Genomic DNA, 14,653 nt, shown 5'->3' on the forward strand with positions numbered 1-14,653 from the left:
GAAGGTGCCATCAGCGACTTGATCCCATATGCTTTCTACATGGAGTGTGCTATGCGTAGAGTGGTGGATCAAGCTGTGCAGGAGTGTGAACAGGAAAAGTTATAGGAACAGGAGGAAGAGTTGTAGGATCAATTCTCAAAAACAGATGTTTCCTCAACACCTGTGGCAGCACAGAGGAGGGGGGAGGAGGAAGAATTGTGTGGGGAAGAGGAGTCAGATGATGAGGAAGGTGTTTTTTTGTTTTTTTTTTAGGAGGAGGCAGAAGAACAACAACAGCAGGCGTCGCAGGGGGCTTGTGATGCTCAACTTTCCCGTGGTATTCTTTGTGGCTGGGGGAGGAGGAGAACTTACCTGACATCACTGAGGAAGAGCAAGAGGAGATGGATAGTATGTCTGTGTAACGATTGGTGTCAGCAAGAACAGATTTTCTGATTATTGGTGATCTGCAGTATCACCAATAATAGAGATGCTATACCTGATTATGTAGTGATCTGCAGAATCACCAATAATGCGAGTATAGTGAGACACAGGACAACCAGATGTAAAGATAGGTGTTTGGTGCAACAGTAATACAGATAGAGATACCAACTTCCCAGAGGAGCTAGTAGAGGGAGATATCTCTATAGAACACAGGGATCAGCATTCCAGCAAGCCGGAGATGCAGATTAACTAGTAATCAGTTCACCCGAGGAGCGGGTGGTGCACAGTAAGACAACGTATACAGATCACCCGTGGAGCGGGTGATTCAGACTGCACTGCAGCCGGTGGTCACCTGAGGGGCAGGAGATCAACACTGTACTGTAGCTCCTAATCACCTGAGGAGCAGGTGATTAAGACTGTACTGCAGCTACCGGTCACCTGAGGAGCAGGTGATTCAGACTGTACAGAGAATCCCTCACCAGGACTAGGCTCACTGGTGAGGGCAGGAGAGTCAGACAAGCAGATTCGGTAACAAAAGAACAGATACGGTACAAAGACAGAAGGCTAAATCAGAGTAGTGTTCAGGCTGAGTCGGCAACAGGATCAGATAGGCAGAAACACAGAATCAGTAGGCAGAAGACTAGTCAAGGCTAGCAGAAGGTCATAACAAATAATACAATTCAATTAGTACTTTAGCTATCAATAGAATCTGACTAAGTGTGGATCCCCAGCTCCTGCTGGTTCTAGCACACTTTGGGATCTGACTAAGGTCTGAGTGCTAACACGTAGCATTTGCAACAGCAGATGAGGAGCTACTGACAGGCAGGTCCTATACCTGTATATACTGAGAGCGCCCCACAGCGCCGGCCCAGTCACTCAGCCAATCAGGAGCACTGCTGGAGTCAGCTGACCGGCCGATCAGCTGACTCCCCTTCTATTTGCATAAAGGCCCTGTCGCCTGGCGCGCGACGCGCGTGCACGTAGCCCTCAGTCTATGTGCAACTGAAGGACCAGGCAAAACTCCACCATGTAATTGCGCGGCGGAGGCCGCCGGCTGAGACGCGGAGACAGCCGCCATTCCGCTCACCACTGCGGCGGCATCTCCGCTATCTATTATAGTCTGCATCCAAATTTGTGCAGATGGCGACTTTCATGCTGTCCAGCCTGTTGAGGGGCACCGTATAAACAAACTCAAGGGGATTCACCTGTACTGGGTGGCCACTCTACTAGACTAGAGTATGGGCACAAAGTGGCGGAGATGTTACCAACTCACCTGAAGGCAGAAAGGATGTAGCACTTGTAGAACAAGTTGGCAACTATGCTTTACAGTGCGTTTAAGGATGATGTCACAGCACAACGGAATAAAGGTGCCATTGCCAGTAATCTTCCTCCTCCTACCATGTCCACGTAGGCAAGGACAGGGCACTCTAGCGATCTCATGGTGATGTCAGGCATGCAGACATTCTTTAGTCCAACGTCTCACCTTAGCCCTTCCGGATCCATCCTCCACCAACGCCTCAACCGGCAGGTAGCTGACTACCTGGCCTTAAAGGATACCCAAACTGACATGTGACATGATGTGATAGACATGTGTATGTACAGTGCGTAGCACACCAATAACTATGCTATGTTTCTTTTTTTCTTTCTCTACCTGACTCAGACAGGAAGTGACTACAGTGTGACCCTCACTGATAAGAAATTCCCCCTTTTTTTACCTCTTTCTTGCTCTCAATTTTCTGCTAGTAAAGTGTTTTATAGTTCGAACTTCTTATCAGTGAGGGTCACACTGTAGTCACTTCCTGTCTGAGTCAGGAATGAGTCAGCCTCTTGCATACCTGATATTTAACTCTTTCAGGCAGAGAAAGAAAAAAAGGAACACAGCATAGTTATTTGTGTGCTATACACTGTACATACACATGTCTATCTCATCATGTCACATGTCAGTTCGGGTATCCTTTAAAGGAATACTTAAGTCAAAAAAAAAAATGACATTTACTCACCTGGGGCATCCCTCAGCACCCCGAAGCTGGATGGTGCCCTCGCAGCCCCGCTCCGATCGTCCTGTCCCCGCCGGCGGCTACTTCCGGTTCGGCGACAGCCGCCGACAGGCTGGGAACGCGGCTGATTTTCCGCGTTCCCAGCCGCTGCTATCACTCTCTATGCTGCTATAGCGTATATATATATACGCTATATATATATATATATATACGCTGATGTTCCGCGTTCCCAGCCGCTGCTATCACTCTCTATGCTGCTATAGCGTATATATATACGCTATAGCAGCATAGAGAGTGATAGCAGCGGCTGGGAACGCGGAAAATCAGCCGCGTTCCCAGCCTGTCGGCGGCTGTCGCCGAACCGGAAGTAGCCGCCGGCGGGGACAGGACGATCGGAGCGGGGCTGCGAGGGCACCATCCAGCTTCGGGGTGCTGAGGGATGCCCCAGGTGAGTAAATGTCATTTTTTTTTTTTTGACTTAAGTATTCCTTTAAGTGTGGATGTAGACACTGTGAGCTGCGATGAACCCCTGGACTACTGGGTGTGTAGGCTTGACCTGTGGCCAGAGCTGTCACAATTTGCCATCCAACTTCCGTCTTGCGTCCTGTCAGAAAGGACCTTCAGCACAGCTGGAGGAATTGTCACTGTCTGAGAAGAGAAGTCGCCTAGGTCACAAAAGTGTTCAGTACCTCACCTTTATCAAAATGAATAAGGCATGGATCCTGGAGGGCTACTGCCCGCCCAAAGACTAAGCCAGTCCCCACACACAGCACCTCTGTCTGTGTGCCATGTGACTGCCTGCCCCAAGTCACTCCCCAAACAGCATCTCTGCCTGCAGGCCGGTTGACTGCCTTCTCCGCCACCAACAATAGGGTCCAGGACTCCAGACGGATTCCTGAATTTTTACGGCCGCTGCTAGCAGCTGCCGCTATACTACTTTTTCTGCTGCGTGTACATGCCTGCCTAATTTTTCTGGCTGCGCTGCGGCTGCAACAACAAAACAAAAGGCATGTACATGTGTCAATTCCCCTTCATGATCGTTTCCTTGCCGCAGTGAAGGGGCTTGCGTATCACCATGAAACAATGACCGCCGGCTATATGAGTGTCTCGGGTGGGGGTGGCACACCACAGATCATAAGGTCGTTGCTTTATTGTGGACAGACCAAATTCAATCAGCTGGACAGTCACTGTTGTTCTGTCATTGAGCTATCTCAGCCCGGCTACCATATGGGCTTGAAAACCGCTATCGCCTGCACTCTGGCCATGGTGCGCACCAGTCCAGCATGGCCATCACTACACAATCAGCTGTTTGCGGTGCATTACACAGTGAGTTTGGTCTGTCAGTGTGAAGCAGTACACTAATTACACTACCTGATTAATGTATACACTTGCAAGATGTATTAAAGCACTTTAGGCCACCAATTTAGCATGCAATATGATTTCTGCCCTTAAAGCGCTGCTGTGCGTCAAATCCAGATTTTTCCCGGGGACTTTTGCCGTGCATCCCACTCCGCCATGCCCCCCTCCAGGTGTTAGACCCCTTGAAACATCTTTTCCATCACTTTTGTGGCCAGCATAAGTGTTTCTAGTTTTCAAAGTTCGCCTCCTGATTGAAGTCTATTGCGGTTCGCGAAAGTTTGTGCGAACTGAACTTTTGCAGATGTTCGCGTTTGAGGTTTGCGAACCTACAATTGGAGGTTTGATCCATCTCTAGGGCTGTGTAACAGCGAGAATGGTCAGAGGAGAAAATGGGATCAGAGCTGAAATGATCCACTTACTTCACTGGATGCCAAAGCCAGAACTGGCTTTCTAAAATGGAAAAATATTGCTCTGACCTCACTCTGATCTGAATTATACAATAGCTTTCTTTATTTCTTCTTTTGAAAGAATGAGGTTAGAAATAGATACAAAAAAAGTGCAGTTGGTAAATCGTTCTCTTTAAAGCAGACCTGAACTCAGAACTTCCTCTCCGCTCTAAAAGATAAGCAACAGCATAATTACCTTTATATAAAAGCATTTCTTTGTTACAGCTGATACAAATCCTGCAATAAATGTGCAGTGTGTCCACTTCCTGCTTTCATGAAAGTAGGCATATCGTTAACATCATGTGTTTATAAATTAATTGCTCTGCCATGGCAGTCAGCTGACACAGCTGAGAGATCAAATTACAACTTGTGCTTGGTCACAGATGAGTGGGAATTAGAGAAGCTAAACTCTCTAAATACATTGTGGGTGCGTGTATCTATGCTTTCCTTCTGTCCTGTGCAAGAGTTCAGGTCCACTTTCAGTAGATGTTGATGATGTGTGTTTATCCATTTTTATGAACAGATGTCTGTTATAATGTTATATATCTGTGCAGTCTTGTATAGTTATTCTGCATTTTCTCACCAGAGAGGATTGGTTTATTTGAGGATAATAAACCAGTAGTTTATTCATTTATTTATTGTATTTATAAAGCAGTTAAGAACAAAGACCAAGAAATGAAGCAGATTCAGCAGAAGAAGCTCTTAGAAGGTAAGTTTCCTCCCAAAGCTATGAAAATGTTTATATTAACATAACTTGATTAGCGATGGCCCGAACTGTTCCCCGAGGAACTTGTTCACGCAAACATCGGGGGTTCGTGTTCGCGTCGAATCGCAAACACATAGCGAGTTTGGCCCGCCCCCTATACCACATCATTGGGCTAAACTTTGACCCTCTACATCACAGTCAGCAGACACAGGGCAGCCAATCAGGCTGCACTCCCTCCTCGACATCCCCCCCCCCCACTTATAAAAGGCACCAGCGTTGGCCATGTTCTCACTCTGTCTGCTGCCTGCTGCTAGTGAGAAAAGGGAGAGGTTGCTGGAGAGATAGGGAAAGCGTTAGCTAGGTCTTGTTAGCTTGATCCTTGCTAATATTTGTTGGGAAAGAGTACCACAAAACAGCTTTTTTGAGAACTAATGTTGTTGTGTGTGTGTGTGTTTGTGTGTGTGTGTGTGTGTGTGTGTGTGTGTGTGTGTGTGTGTGTGTGTGTGTGTGTGTGTGTGTGTGTGCCACTAACACTTCATATACAGCCCTGTCTGTCACAGCTGGCCCTTGCTAATTGCTATATTGTGCCAGGCCCAGCACATTAAGTGCATACCTTTCACTGAATCTGTGTGACTGCACATTGTATTAAACCACCAGTCACTGCATATCGTTCACTGCATCTGTGTGACTGCACACTGTTTTATATACCAGTCAGTGCATACCTTTTCACTGCATCTGTGTGACTGCACATTGTATTATACCAGCAGTCAGTGCATACCTTTTAGTGCATCTGTGTGACTGCACATTGTATTATACCAGCAGTCACTGCATACCTTTCACTGCATCTCTGTAACTGCACATTGTATTTTACCAGTCAGTGCATACCTTTCACTTGAATGGATGGCAGACTTGCCCTTCATAACAGATTCTCGTTATAGGATTTAAAGTGTATTTGTCTCATCATTATACAGCAGTCAGTCAGCAGTAAGTCAGTCCCCACACAGCATATCTGCCTGCAGGCCGCTTGACTGTCTCCTCCGCCACCACCAACAGGGTCCAGGATGCCAGGTGGATTCTTGAATTTGCTAGCAGCGGCCGCTAACAAAAAGAATATTTTTTGCGTGTACATGCTTAATTTTTCTGGCTGCACTGCGGTCGCAACAACAAAACAAAAGGCATATACATGTGTCAATTCCCCTTCATGATTATTACCTTGCCGCGGTGAAGGGGCTTGCATATCACAATGAAGCAATAACCTATATGAGTGTGTTGGTGGGCACACCCAAGGTAATAAGGTCGTTGCTTCATTGTGGAGAGACCAAATTCGATCAGCTGGACAGTCACTGTTGTTCTGTCATTGGGCTACCTCAGCCCGACCATATGGGCTGGAAAACCGCCATCGCCTGCATTCTCGCCATTGTGCGCACCAGTCCAGCATGGCCATCACTACCAGGGGGGGCTCGGATACCCCTTTTCAAAATCCAAATTGATCCGGATACCCAAATATCCGAATCGGATACCCGAATCCGAACTTTTTGGTATCCGAGTAAACTCGGATATCCGAGCCCAATATCCGTCCAGATTCGGATATCCGGATAGAAAACAGGAAGTGACCTGAAAATGGCTTAAAATGCTTCCAAAGTCTCTTCAAATGGTCAAAATCCCCTTCGGTGGTCTCTCTCTCTCTCTCTCTCTCGTGCGCGAAGGCGAACTTTTGCGAAAGTTCGGTTCGCCCCCATTAGGCTCCATGAGGGTCAACTTTGACCCTCTACTTCACAGTCAGCAGGCACATTGTCACTCACCAATCAGACTACACTCACTCCTGCAGCCCCACCACCCTTATAAAAGGCAAGGTTCTCCAGCCGTTTTACTCACTCGTCAGCATACAGTAATTAGTTAAGACAGCTGCTGACAGACTCTGCTAGGAATAGCTTAGTTAGGCTCTTGTAGGCTTGTTAGCTTGCTCCTGGCTGATTGTTATTCCTTATATTGCACCCCGTAACAGCTCCCTCTCTCCCTCCTCTTTCTCTCCTCCTCCTCCTCTGGAGGAGGGTCTTGTCTTCCAGGGAATTGTAGGATTTCAAAAGTCAGCTTATATACATTGGCCTGGAATCGAACCCAGGTCTAGTGCTTGGTAGGCAGCTCTCCTCACCACTATACCACCACCAACACTACATGCTGAAGCCAGCCTAGCATGTACCATTATGATATATCCAAGAGAAAAATTAGCTTGCTTAGGGATTTGTAGGATGTCAAAAGCGAACTCACATACATTGGCCAGGAATCGAACCCAGGCCTACCACTTGGCTGCAATCCTAACCATTATACCACCAACACAGCATGCTACAATGCTACATGCTGAAGCCAGCCTAGCATGTACCTTTGTGATATACCCGAGAGAAAAATTAGTCTACATGGCTAACTGGGGTTCTCTTTGAACAACCGTTGAACACAAAAAGCAAGGCCATGCCTGGGTGGGCTTGAACCACCAACTTTTCAGTTAACAGCCAAACACGCTAACCAAATGTGCTACAGAGACTGTGTACCACAAAAACTGTGCACGCAGTTCCTGTTGAATGATTTTATGGGAATGTATGTGTGTCTTTTTCAGGAAGGAAGTAAGTCTGCTCCAAGAAGTTTCAGCATGTAGTGTTGGTGGTATAATGGTGTGGATAGCAGCCTACCAAGCAGTAGGCCTGGGTTTAATTCCAGGCCAATGTATGTGAGTTGGCTTTTGAAATCCTACAAATTCCTAAGCAATCTCATTTTTCTCTTGGATATATCATAATGGTACATGCTAAGCTGGCTTCAGCATGTAGCATTGTAGTGTGTTGTGTTGGTGGTATAATGGTTAGGATAGCAGCCTACCAAGCGGTAGGCCTGGGTTTGATTCCTGAATAATGTATGTGAGTTGGCTTTTGACATCCTACAAATCCCTAAGCAAGCTCATTTTTCTCTTGGCTATATCACAATGGTACATGCTAGGCTGGCTTCAGCATGTAGAATTGTAGTGTGCTGTGTTGGTGGTATAATGGTTAGGATAGCAGCCTACCAAGTGGTAGGCCTGGGTTCGATTCCTGGCCAATGTATGTGAGTTGGCTTTTGACATGCTACAAATCCCTAAGCAAGCTCATTTTTCTCTTGGATATATCATAATGGTACATGCTAGGCTGGCTTTAGCATGTAGTGTTGGTGGTGGTATAGGGGTGAGGAGAGCTGCCTTCCAAGCACTAGACCTGGGTTTGATTCCCGGCCAATGTATGTAAGCTGGCTTTTGAAATCCTACAATTCCCTGGAAGACAAGACCCTCCTCCTCCCTCTGGGAGGAGGCAGGAGAGAGAGGTGTTGTGGGGTGCAATATAAGGAATAACAATCAGCTAGGAGTAAGCCAACAAGAGCCTAACTAAGCTCTCCCTAGCAGAGTCTGTCAGCAGCTGTCCCTTAACTAATTACTGTAGGCAGACAAGTGAGTAAAATGGCTGGAGGACATTGCCTTTTATAAGGGGGTGGGGCTCCAGGAGTGAGTGTGGTCTGATTGGTGACAATGTGCCTGCTGACTGTGATTTAGAGGGTCAAAGTTAACCTTAATGGAGCATTATGGGGCAAACCAAACTTCCGTAAAAGTTCGCCTTCGCTGGCGAATGCGAACCACCCAAAGTTTGCCTGGAACCAGTCGGGACATCTCTAGTCCCAACTACCAACCTTCCCTTTCTCTGATACTTTAGATCAGGTGTTTTTGTTACAGGTGTGAAGATCCTAATGGCCACACTTGTTTTATGAGCTTTGTGTGATGGGCCCTCAGACTGTGAGGGTCACCAAGAAGAGGCAAAGGAAAAGTTTTGAATCTTAATGGGCCCCATCAAAGCTTTTCTGGGGCCCTATGATTTGTAATTATGCCCCTGGTGAGTGGGAAAATGAAATGATTGATTAGGTGGGAACCTGGGGTTTGCCTGTGGAAGCAATAGAAGGAGTGCAATGAAGTGGGTGTGGCAGCAGGCGCATCCCAAGGTTCCTGCCGCAAAGGTGTCAGTGCTGCTGGGGTCCTCTTAGCTGCCGCAGCACCCTCTGAAGTCACAGTGCATGATGAATAACAAGTCATCTATATGTTTTGTTGCTGTGCCTGACTCTGTAGACAAGGGAACGCTTCCTCAGAATAAATACAACTATGTACAGTAGCAGTAAAAAGTATGTGAACCCTTTGAATTTATATGGATTTCAGTCTTCCGTGCCCATGTGTCTATGTCTCTGCTCCTCTGGGTGGCGGGCGGCCCCTTTTCCCCAAGGGAGGGGGGAGCTGGAGTGCTCACATTTCCTCTTTTCTGTCTTAATCGCTCACCAGTCTCCAGAGCTGGAGCTGTAAATTCCAAGCAGGAGGAAATGTAGTTTAGGCTCCAGCCTGAACTAAGAGCATATTTAATTTTACAAGTAGCAACGTGTTTTAACTCCCTCCCCCTCCCCCCGGTAAAAGTGGTGCGTTCCCTTCACCTATCGCATGTGGCCAATGACTCTTCTGATGGGGAGGCAGCGCTGATCTGAGGCAGCAATAAGGAGACAGCGGGCAGCACAGGTTGCGTTAAAGTCGCAATGCAAAATACACCACAACGCCCCCAAAAAAGTTGCAACACAACTGAATGCCCCGTTATCGTCGCATACTGTAGAGCATACAGGCACTGAAAAGTATGCTTCCACGTTATTACTGAGCATGTGCAAACAGTCCAACACAGCCAATAACGTGTATAACGCACAGCATGCAGCATTTACACTTAACGTGCAGCGTTAGTCACCAACGCAACGAGGGCACTGTGAATGGGGCATTGATTTTTCATTGCAGTGAGTTATTCTGCGTTAAATGTTGTTTTAATTTGTTACTTTAACGTTGCACTGTGAAAGAGGCCTTATAGTTTGTTTTTGTTTTTTATAAATATAGCTATTTATTTATTGTCCCTCTCTAACCCCTTCCCTACCTCCCCGCTGAGATCCACCACTAGCATCACTTCTCATAGGCATCAGCCTATGAGAGGGATAAGATTGTGAGCCTCTCCTGGGGATAGCTCATTGACAGAGCTGTCCCTCGTACAGAGCTGCACTAGATCGCAAATCGGTTAACGTGTTACTCCAATTTGAGTATAACAGTCTCCACATGCAGGTCTGACTTCTGTCTTTGTATATATGTAGTTAAATAATCAGAAATTTTATTAAAATGAGTGAGAAAAAGCAGCCCCTACAACAGGACACTACTTGTGAATATTAAATCGTAAATATCATTCTTCTTTCATGTTAAACAAACATTTTTGAAAACATCCAAAAATGAGGATTATCTTCTACTATCATACAAAATTCATGTAAGTCTACATATCACAATTAAGAGGATTGTCTAACAATACATAACATGCATATAAATAATCAAAAATTAATTTCGTTTATAAAATGGTGTGGCCCCTTTCAAAAAAATATTCATGAGTTTCTATTGAGCAATAAAAGAGTGTTGGTGAAATACCCAACCCAGGCACAATAGATTAGTAGTGCATAACTGTGTCTATAGAATTTTCTTTTTTGGTTAATAATCATAAAATATTGATATTCTCTTGGATCGATTCCCATGAAAAAGTGCATACACCTGAGGAGGTACTCTTAAAGGTTGGGAAGACTTTGAGATTATTTTATGTGTAATTTTCAATAACTGGGATTATATGTATTTTTTTAATTGGGTATTATAATTTTGTAGTAATATTTCAATAAGGATGTAAGACTCCTCAGTATAAATTAATTAATAGTCATTATGCCTTTAGCCAGGTTGTAACCACTTAAAGGACAATTGAAGCAAGAGAGATATGGTGGCTGCCATATTTATTTCCGTTTAAGCAATACCAGTTGCCCTGGCTATCCTGCTGATCATCTGCCTCTAATACATTTAGCCATAGCCCCTGAACAAGCATGCAACAGATCAGGTGTTTGACATTATTGCCAGATCTGACAAGATTAGCTGCATGCTTGTTTCTGGTGCTATTAGGACACTACTGCAGTCAAACAGATCAGCAGGGCTGCCAGGCAACTGGTATTGTTTAAAAGGAAATAAATATATCAGCCTCCACATTATTCTCAATTCAGTTGTCCTTTAAAGACAACTGGATGGATATATTTGTCCAGTGTAATTGTGGAGAGTGCACTACCAGTTTGTTACTAAATTAGGCACATGTAGTATCATTTTAATCCCGACAAATTGCAGAATACATTGTGTGTTTTAAAGCTTGGATCCATGTCACATAAAAATGGGTAGGGACAAACTCAATGAAACATAAAACAGTCATTTTCAAGATTATGATCAAACTTGGGAAAGTTTTAGCAAAACTACAAGAGACATATGTGGTATCATTTTACCCATAATAAGTAGTAGAATAGAGTTTGGAGAGTTTTAGGGGTAGGTGGCCTATGTCTTGTTCATTCTTTGTAGTCACAAACTGAATCAAAAGCAATTACATTTTTGTATATTCTGTACAAAAATAAAAGACTTGTAAAATGCAAACAAAGTGACAGAATATGAAAGAAAAAAAACATGTTGTTGCCTTAGGAACTTGGCTTTTAATTATATATATATATATATATATATATATATATATATATATATATATATATATATATACCATGAACGTATGTTACTATTATTTTTGCAAATAAGGTCTTGTAATCATCCATAGTGTACAATGAAAAAGTAAAAAAATGAAAAAAAAAGAGACACCTTTATTTTCAAATACAATATTGTCACCATACATTGGACTAGGAACGTTGTAATAACCAGGGTAGATAAGCAAATACAATTTGTGTGTTTAAAGTTAGCACTAATTATTGTAAAGCTATCATGAATATAAATGGAGAAAAAGTATTTTTGCCTTATTTTCACCTTAAAATGCATAGAAAAATAAGGTAATTACTAAACAACATTATTACATACTAAAAGGCCAATTTGTCCTGAAAAAAAAAATATATATATAGATTGTTTAGGTGTAATAAGTAGTAATAAAGTTATTGGCAAATTAATGGGAGCAGTGGTGCTGATATGGGAAAATTGCTCTCTTCCTGAAGTGGTTTATATCTAGATTTTGCGTTATTTCTGTTAGAGCATTCAGTGTTATCTGTATTAGCTCTGTTTGTATAGGAAAGGATATCGATACACCGATGAGTTGAATAAAATCCAATCTGTATTGTTAGTAACATCTATGGACATTCAGCAGTAATCAGAGCGAACATGGCTCTTCAAAGCTATTACTAAAGAGTCATGTCCACTTCGACACACGTGAGCTTTTACTGCTGAATGTCCATAGAAGTTTCACAATAGGTAGAAAGTGTTTTCTTGGAACGCAGTGTTCTTCTTCCCACTTTTTTGTTATGACCACACAATTCAATTATTTGCTCATTACTCCAAAGCCTCCTCCTCTTCATTTGTGATCATATTTGTGATCATATTAATGTCTGCACACCAGAAGTCTCTGTCAGTCACTGCTGATATATTTACAGGGCTTGCATTTATTGCTTGCTGTGATGCCATATGAAAAACTTGGTTATATATGCATGTTACTGATTATACACATAGCTTGCTGACATTTCAACAGGGCTTGCATTTTTTTTTTCTTTTTTTTTCCTCTTGCAAGTCAGAAACAGTAAAGATAATAGGGAATTTTTAAGCTTATTTAAGATGAATATAGCTGTATGTACTATTCTCCTTGCGTAATGTTAACTGCAGATGTTATCAGGTGTTATGTTATTTTATTGTGATGCCATATGAAAAAAATGCTTATATGAAGTGAATAGGGTGCTATTTTACTACGTAGCAAGTATATTAATATATGATCTGATTTTGTCAGGAAAGTATTGTACAATGAAGGTCTAGTAATCTTATATGATGGAAGATAATATTACAGTGATAGTATAACAAGAAAAAGGTGGAGATAACTTAGTCGTGCAGAGTTTTGTTTTAATTTTATGAGCAAATTGCTGGAAACAAATGTTTTATTTTAGGTTATCTGTTTTATTGACCTGAGGAAGCGGGCTGAGTCCCGTGAAACGCGTTGTCTACAGTATAACCGTTATTTTAATAAAGACTCCTTTTTCTACCCACGTGAGTCTTCTTTGGACCTCCTCATCATACCATATATATTTTTATTTACTTATTTTTATTTTTATCCAATTTTATGAGTAAAATTATCTAGCTGTTGCTATAACATACTTTTGGGTGCCTCCACCAAAGTGCTTCACTTGTATACTCCACACCTCCTTGAGGTGTCATCCCTATCCCTGGGCGACATTATCTACCAGGAAACAGGGTTAAAGGAGGAGAGTGGCCACCCAGATCCAGAGGGTCCGGGATACCGAGCGGAGACGGTTATCTTTCCACAGGCATTTACGTTGGTTGCAGGACTGCAACCTTCCTTTGTGAGTATATCGTATTCACAAATTTACACCTCCAATTTTTACTAACAATACTGCACCATAAGGGCTCCCGTTCTCACCTTTTCTATAGGTCAAGGACAAGGTTAACCCTCTCCAATGTGAAGGGAGCACCCGAGACCCACACAGATATACACTTACCTTATGATAGTAGCTAAAGTCATCTTTCTTAATTGCCTCCAAAGCATTGCCCACTTCAATTATGTTAATTTCAATCACTACTTTTAAACATTATAGTGCACATTAAAAATTAAGCATCTCTTCCTATGTGTTTAATTTTTACCATTTCAGTACTTTATATTGCATATTAAGATCCTGGGCCAATGGCTCTGTGCAGTTGCAAATTTTACAATAAAACTTGCAAACTCCTATAAATATTTTCCCCTGAGCCTATTTGTTTCTGTCTTTTTGAAAAGGACAGTCTGTGCATCCTCCCCTGGCTCCCTACAGGCTTGACACCATCAGAACCAAATGAGTTAATCTTGGTCTCAAGCTTCATTCTGGGATAACTGTCATGCAGAGTGTAGACCAGTTTAATGCAGTATGTCGCATATGGACTAAAAATTGACAGGTTGACCCCCACCTCTTCAACCTCTGCAGAAATGTTGCCAGCAGCACTCATATGTCAATTTGCAAAAGACAACTCCTGGTTTTGGTGCTGAGCAAGTGCACTCAGTTTCTTTGGTTGACCATGTTCAGGCCTGCTCTGAGGGGAGCCTGTCCTGTTAAACCACTGTATGGTCTTAGCCACCATGCTGCAGTTCAGTTTCAAGGTGTTGACAATCTTTTCATTGCCTAGGAAATCTTTATGTAGAGCAACTTTTTTTTTTTTTGAAAGATCCTCAGAAAGTTTCCCGCCATTAGGTGTCATGTTGAACTTCGAGTGACCAGTACAAGAGAGTGTGAAAGTGATAACAACACATTTAACATACCTGCTCCCAATTTGCACCTGAGACATTGTCACACTAATGAGTAATATGACCCCGTGGAGGGAAAATATCTAATTAGAAAGAATTTAAACATTCTTTACTTAGGGGTGTACTCACTTTTGTTGCCAGTAATTTAGACATCTATAGCTGTGTGTTTAGTTATTTAGATGAGATTGCAAATTCAGACTGTTATACAAGCTGTAAACTAACTACAAAGTGTTGTCCCACGAAAACATGTAATAAAATATTCACAAAAATGTGAAAAGTGTACTTAATTTTTGTTAATGTATAATAATAATAATTATTATTATTATTGTTGTTGTTATTATTTTTGTACTTAAATTTGATGTTTGT

General features: G+C 42.9%; 1 protein-coding gene across 1 annotated transcript in view; it reads left to right on the plus strand.

Annotated features, from left to right (window-relative positions):
• Window positions 1-14,653, plus strand: part of LOC137525544 (serine/threonine-protein kinase Nek7-like) — a 77,869-nt gene that overhangs the window by 13,658 nt on the left and 49,558 nt on the right. Inside the window, exon 4 of the mRNA XM_068246674.1 lies at window positions 4,875-4,931. Within this exon, the coding sequence (XP_068102775.1) occupies window positions 4,875-4,931 (57 nt within the window). The remainder of the gene's footprint in view (window positions 1-4,874; window positions 4,932-14,653) is intronic.

The sequence above is a fragment of the Hyperolius riggenbachi genome, chromosome 7, assembly GCF_040937935.1.
Source record: "Hyperolius riggenbachi isolate aHypRig1 chromosome 7, aHypRig1.pri, whole genome shotgun sequence".
NCBI lineage: Eukaryota > Metazoa > Chordata > Amphibia > Anura > Hyperoliidae > Hyperolius > Hyperolius riggenbachi.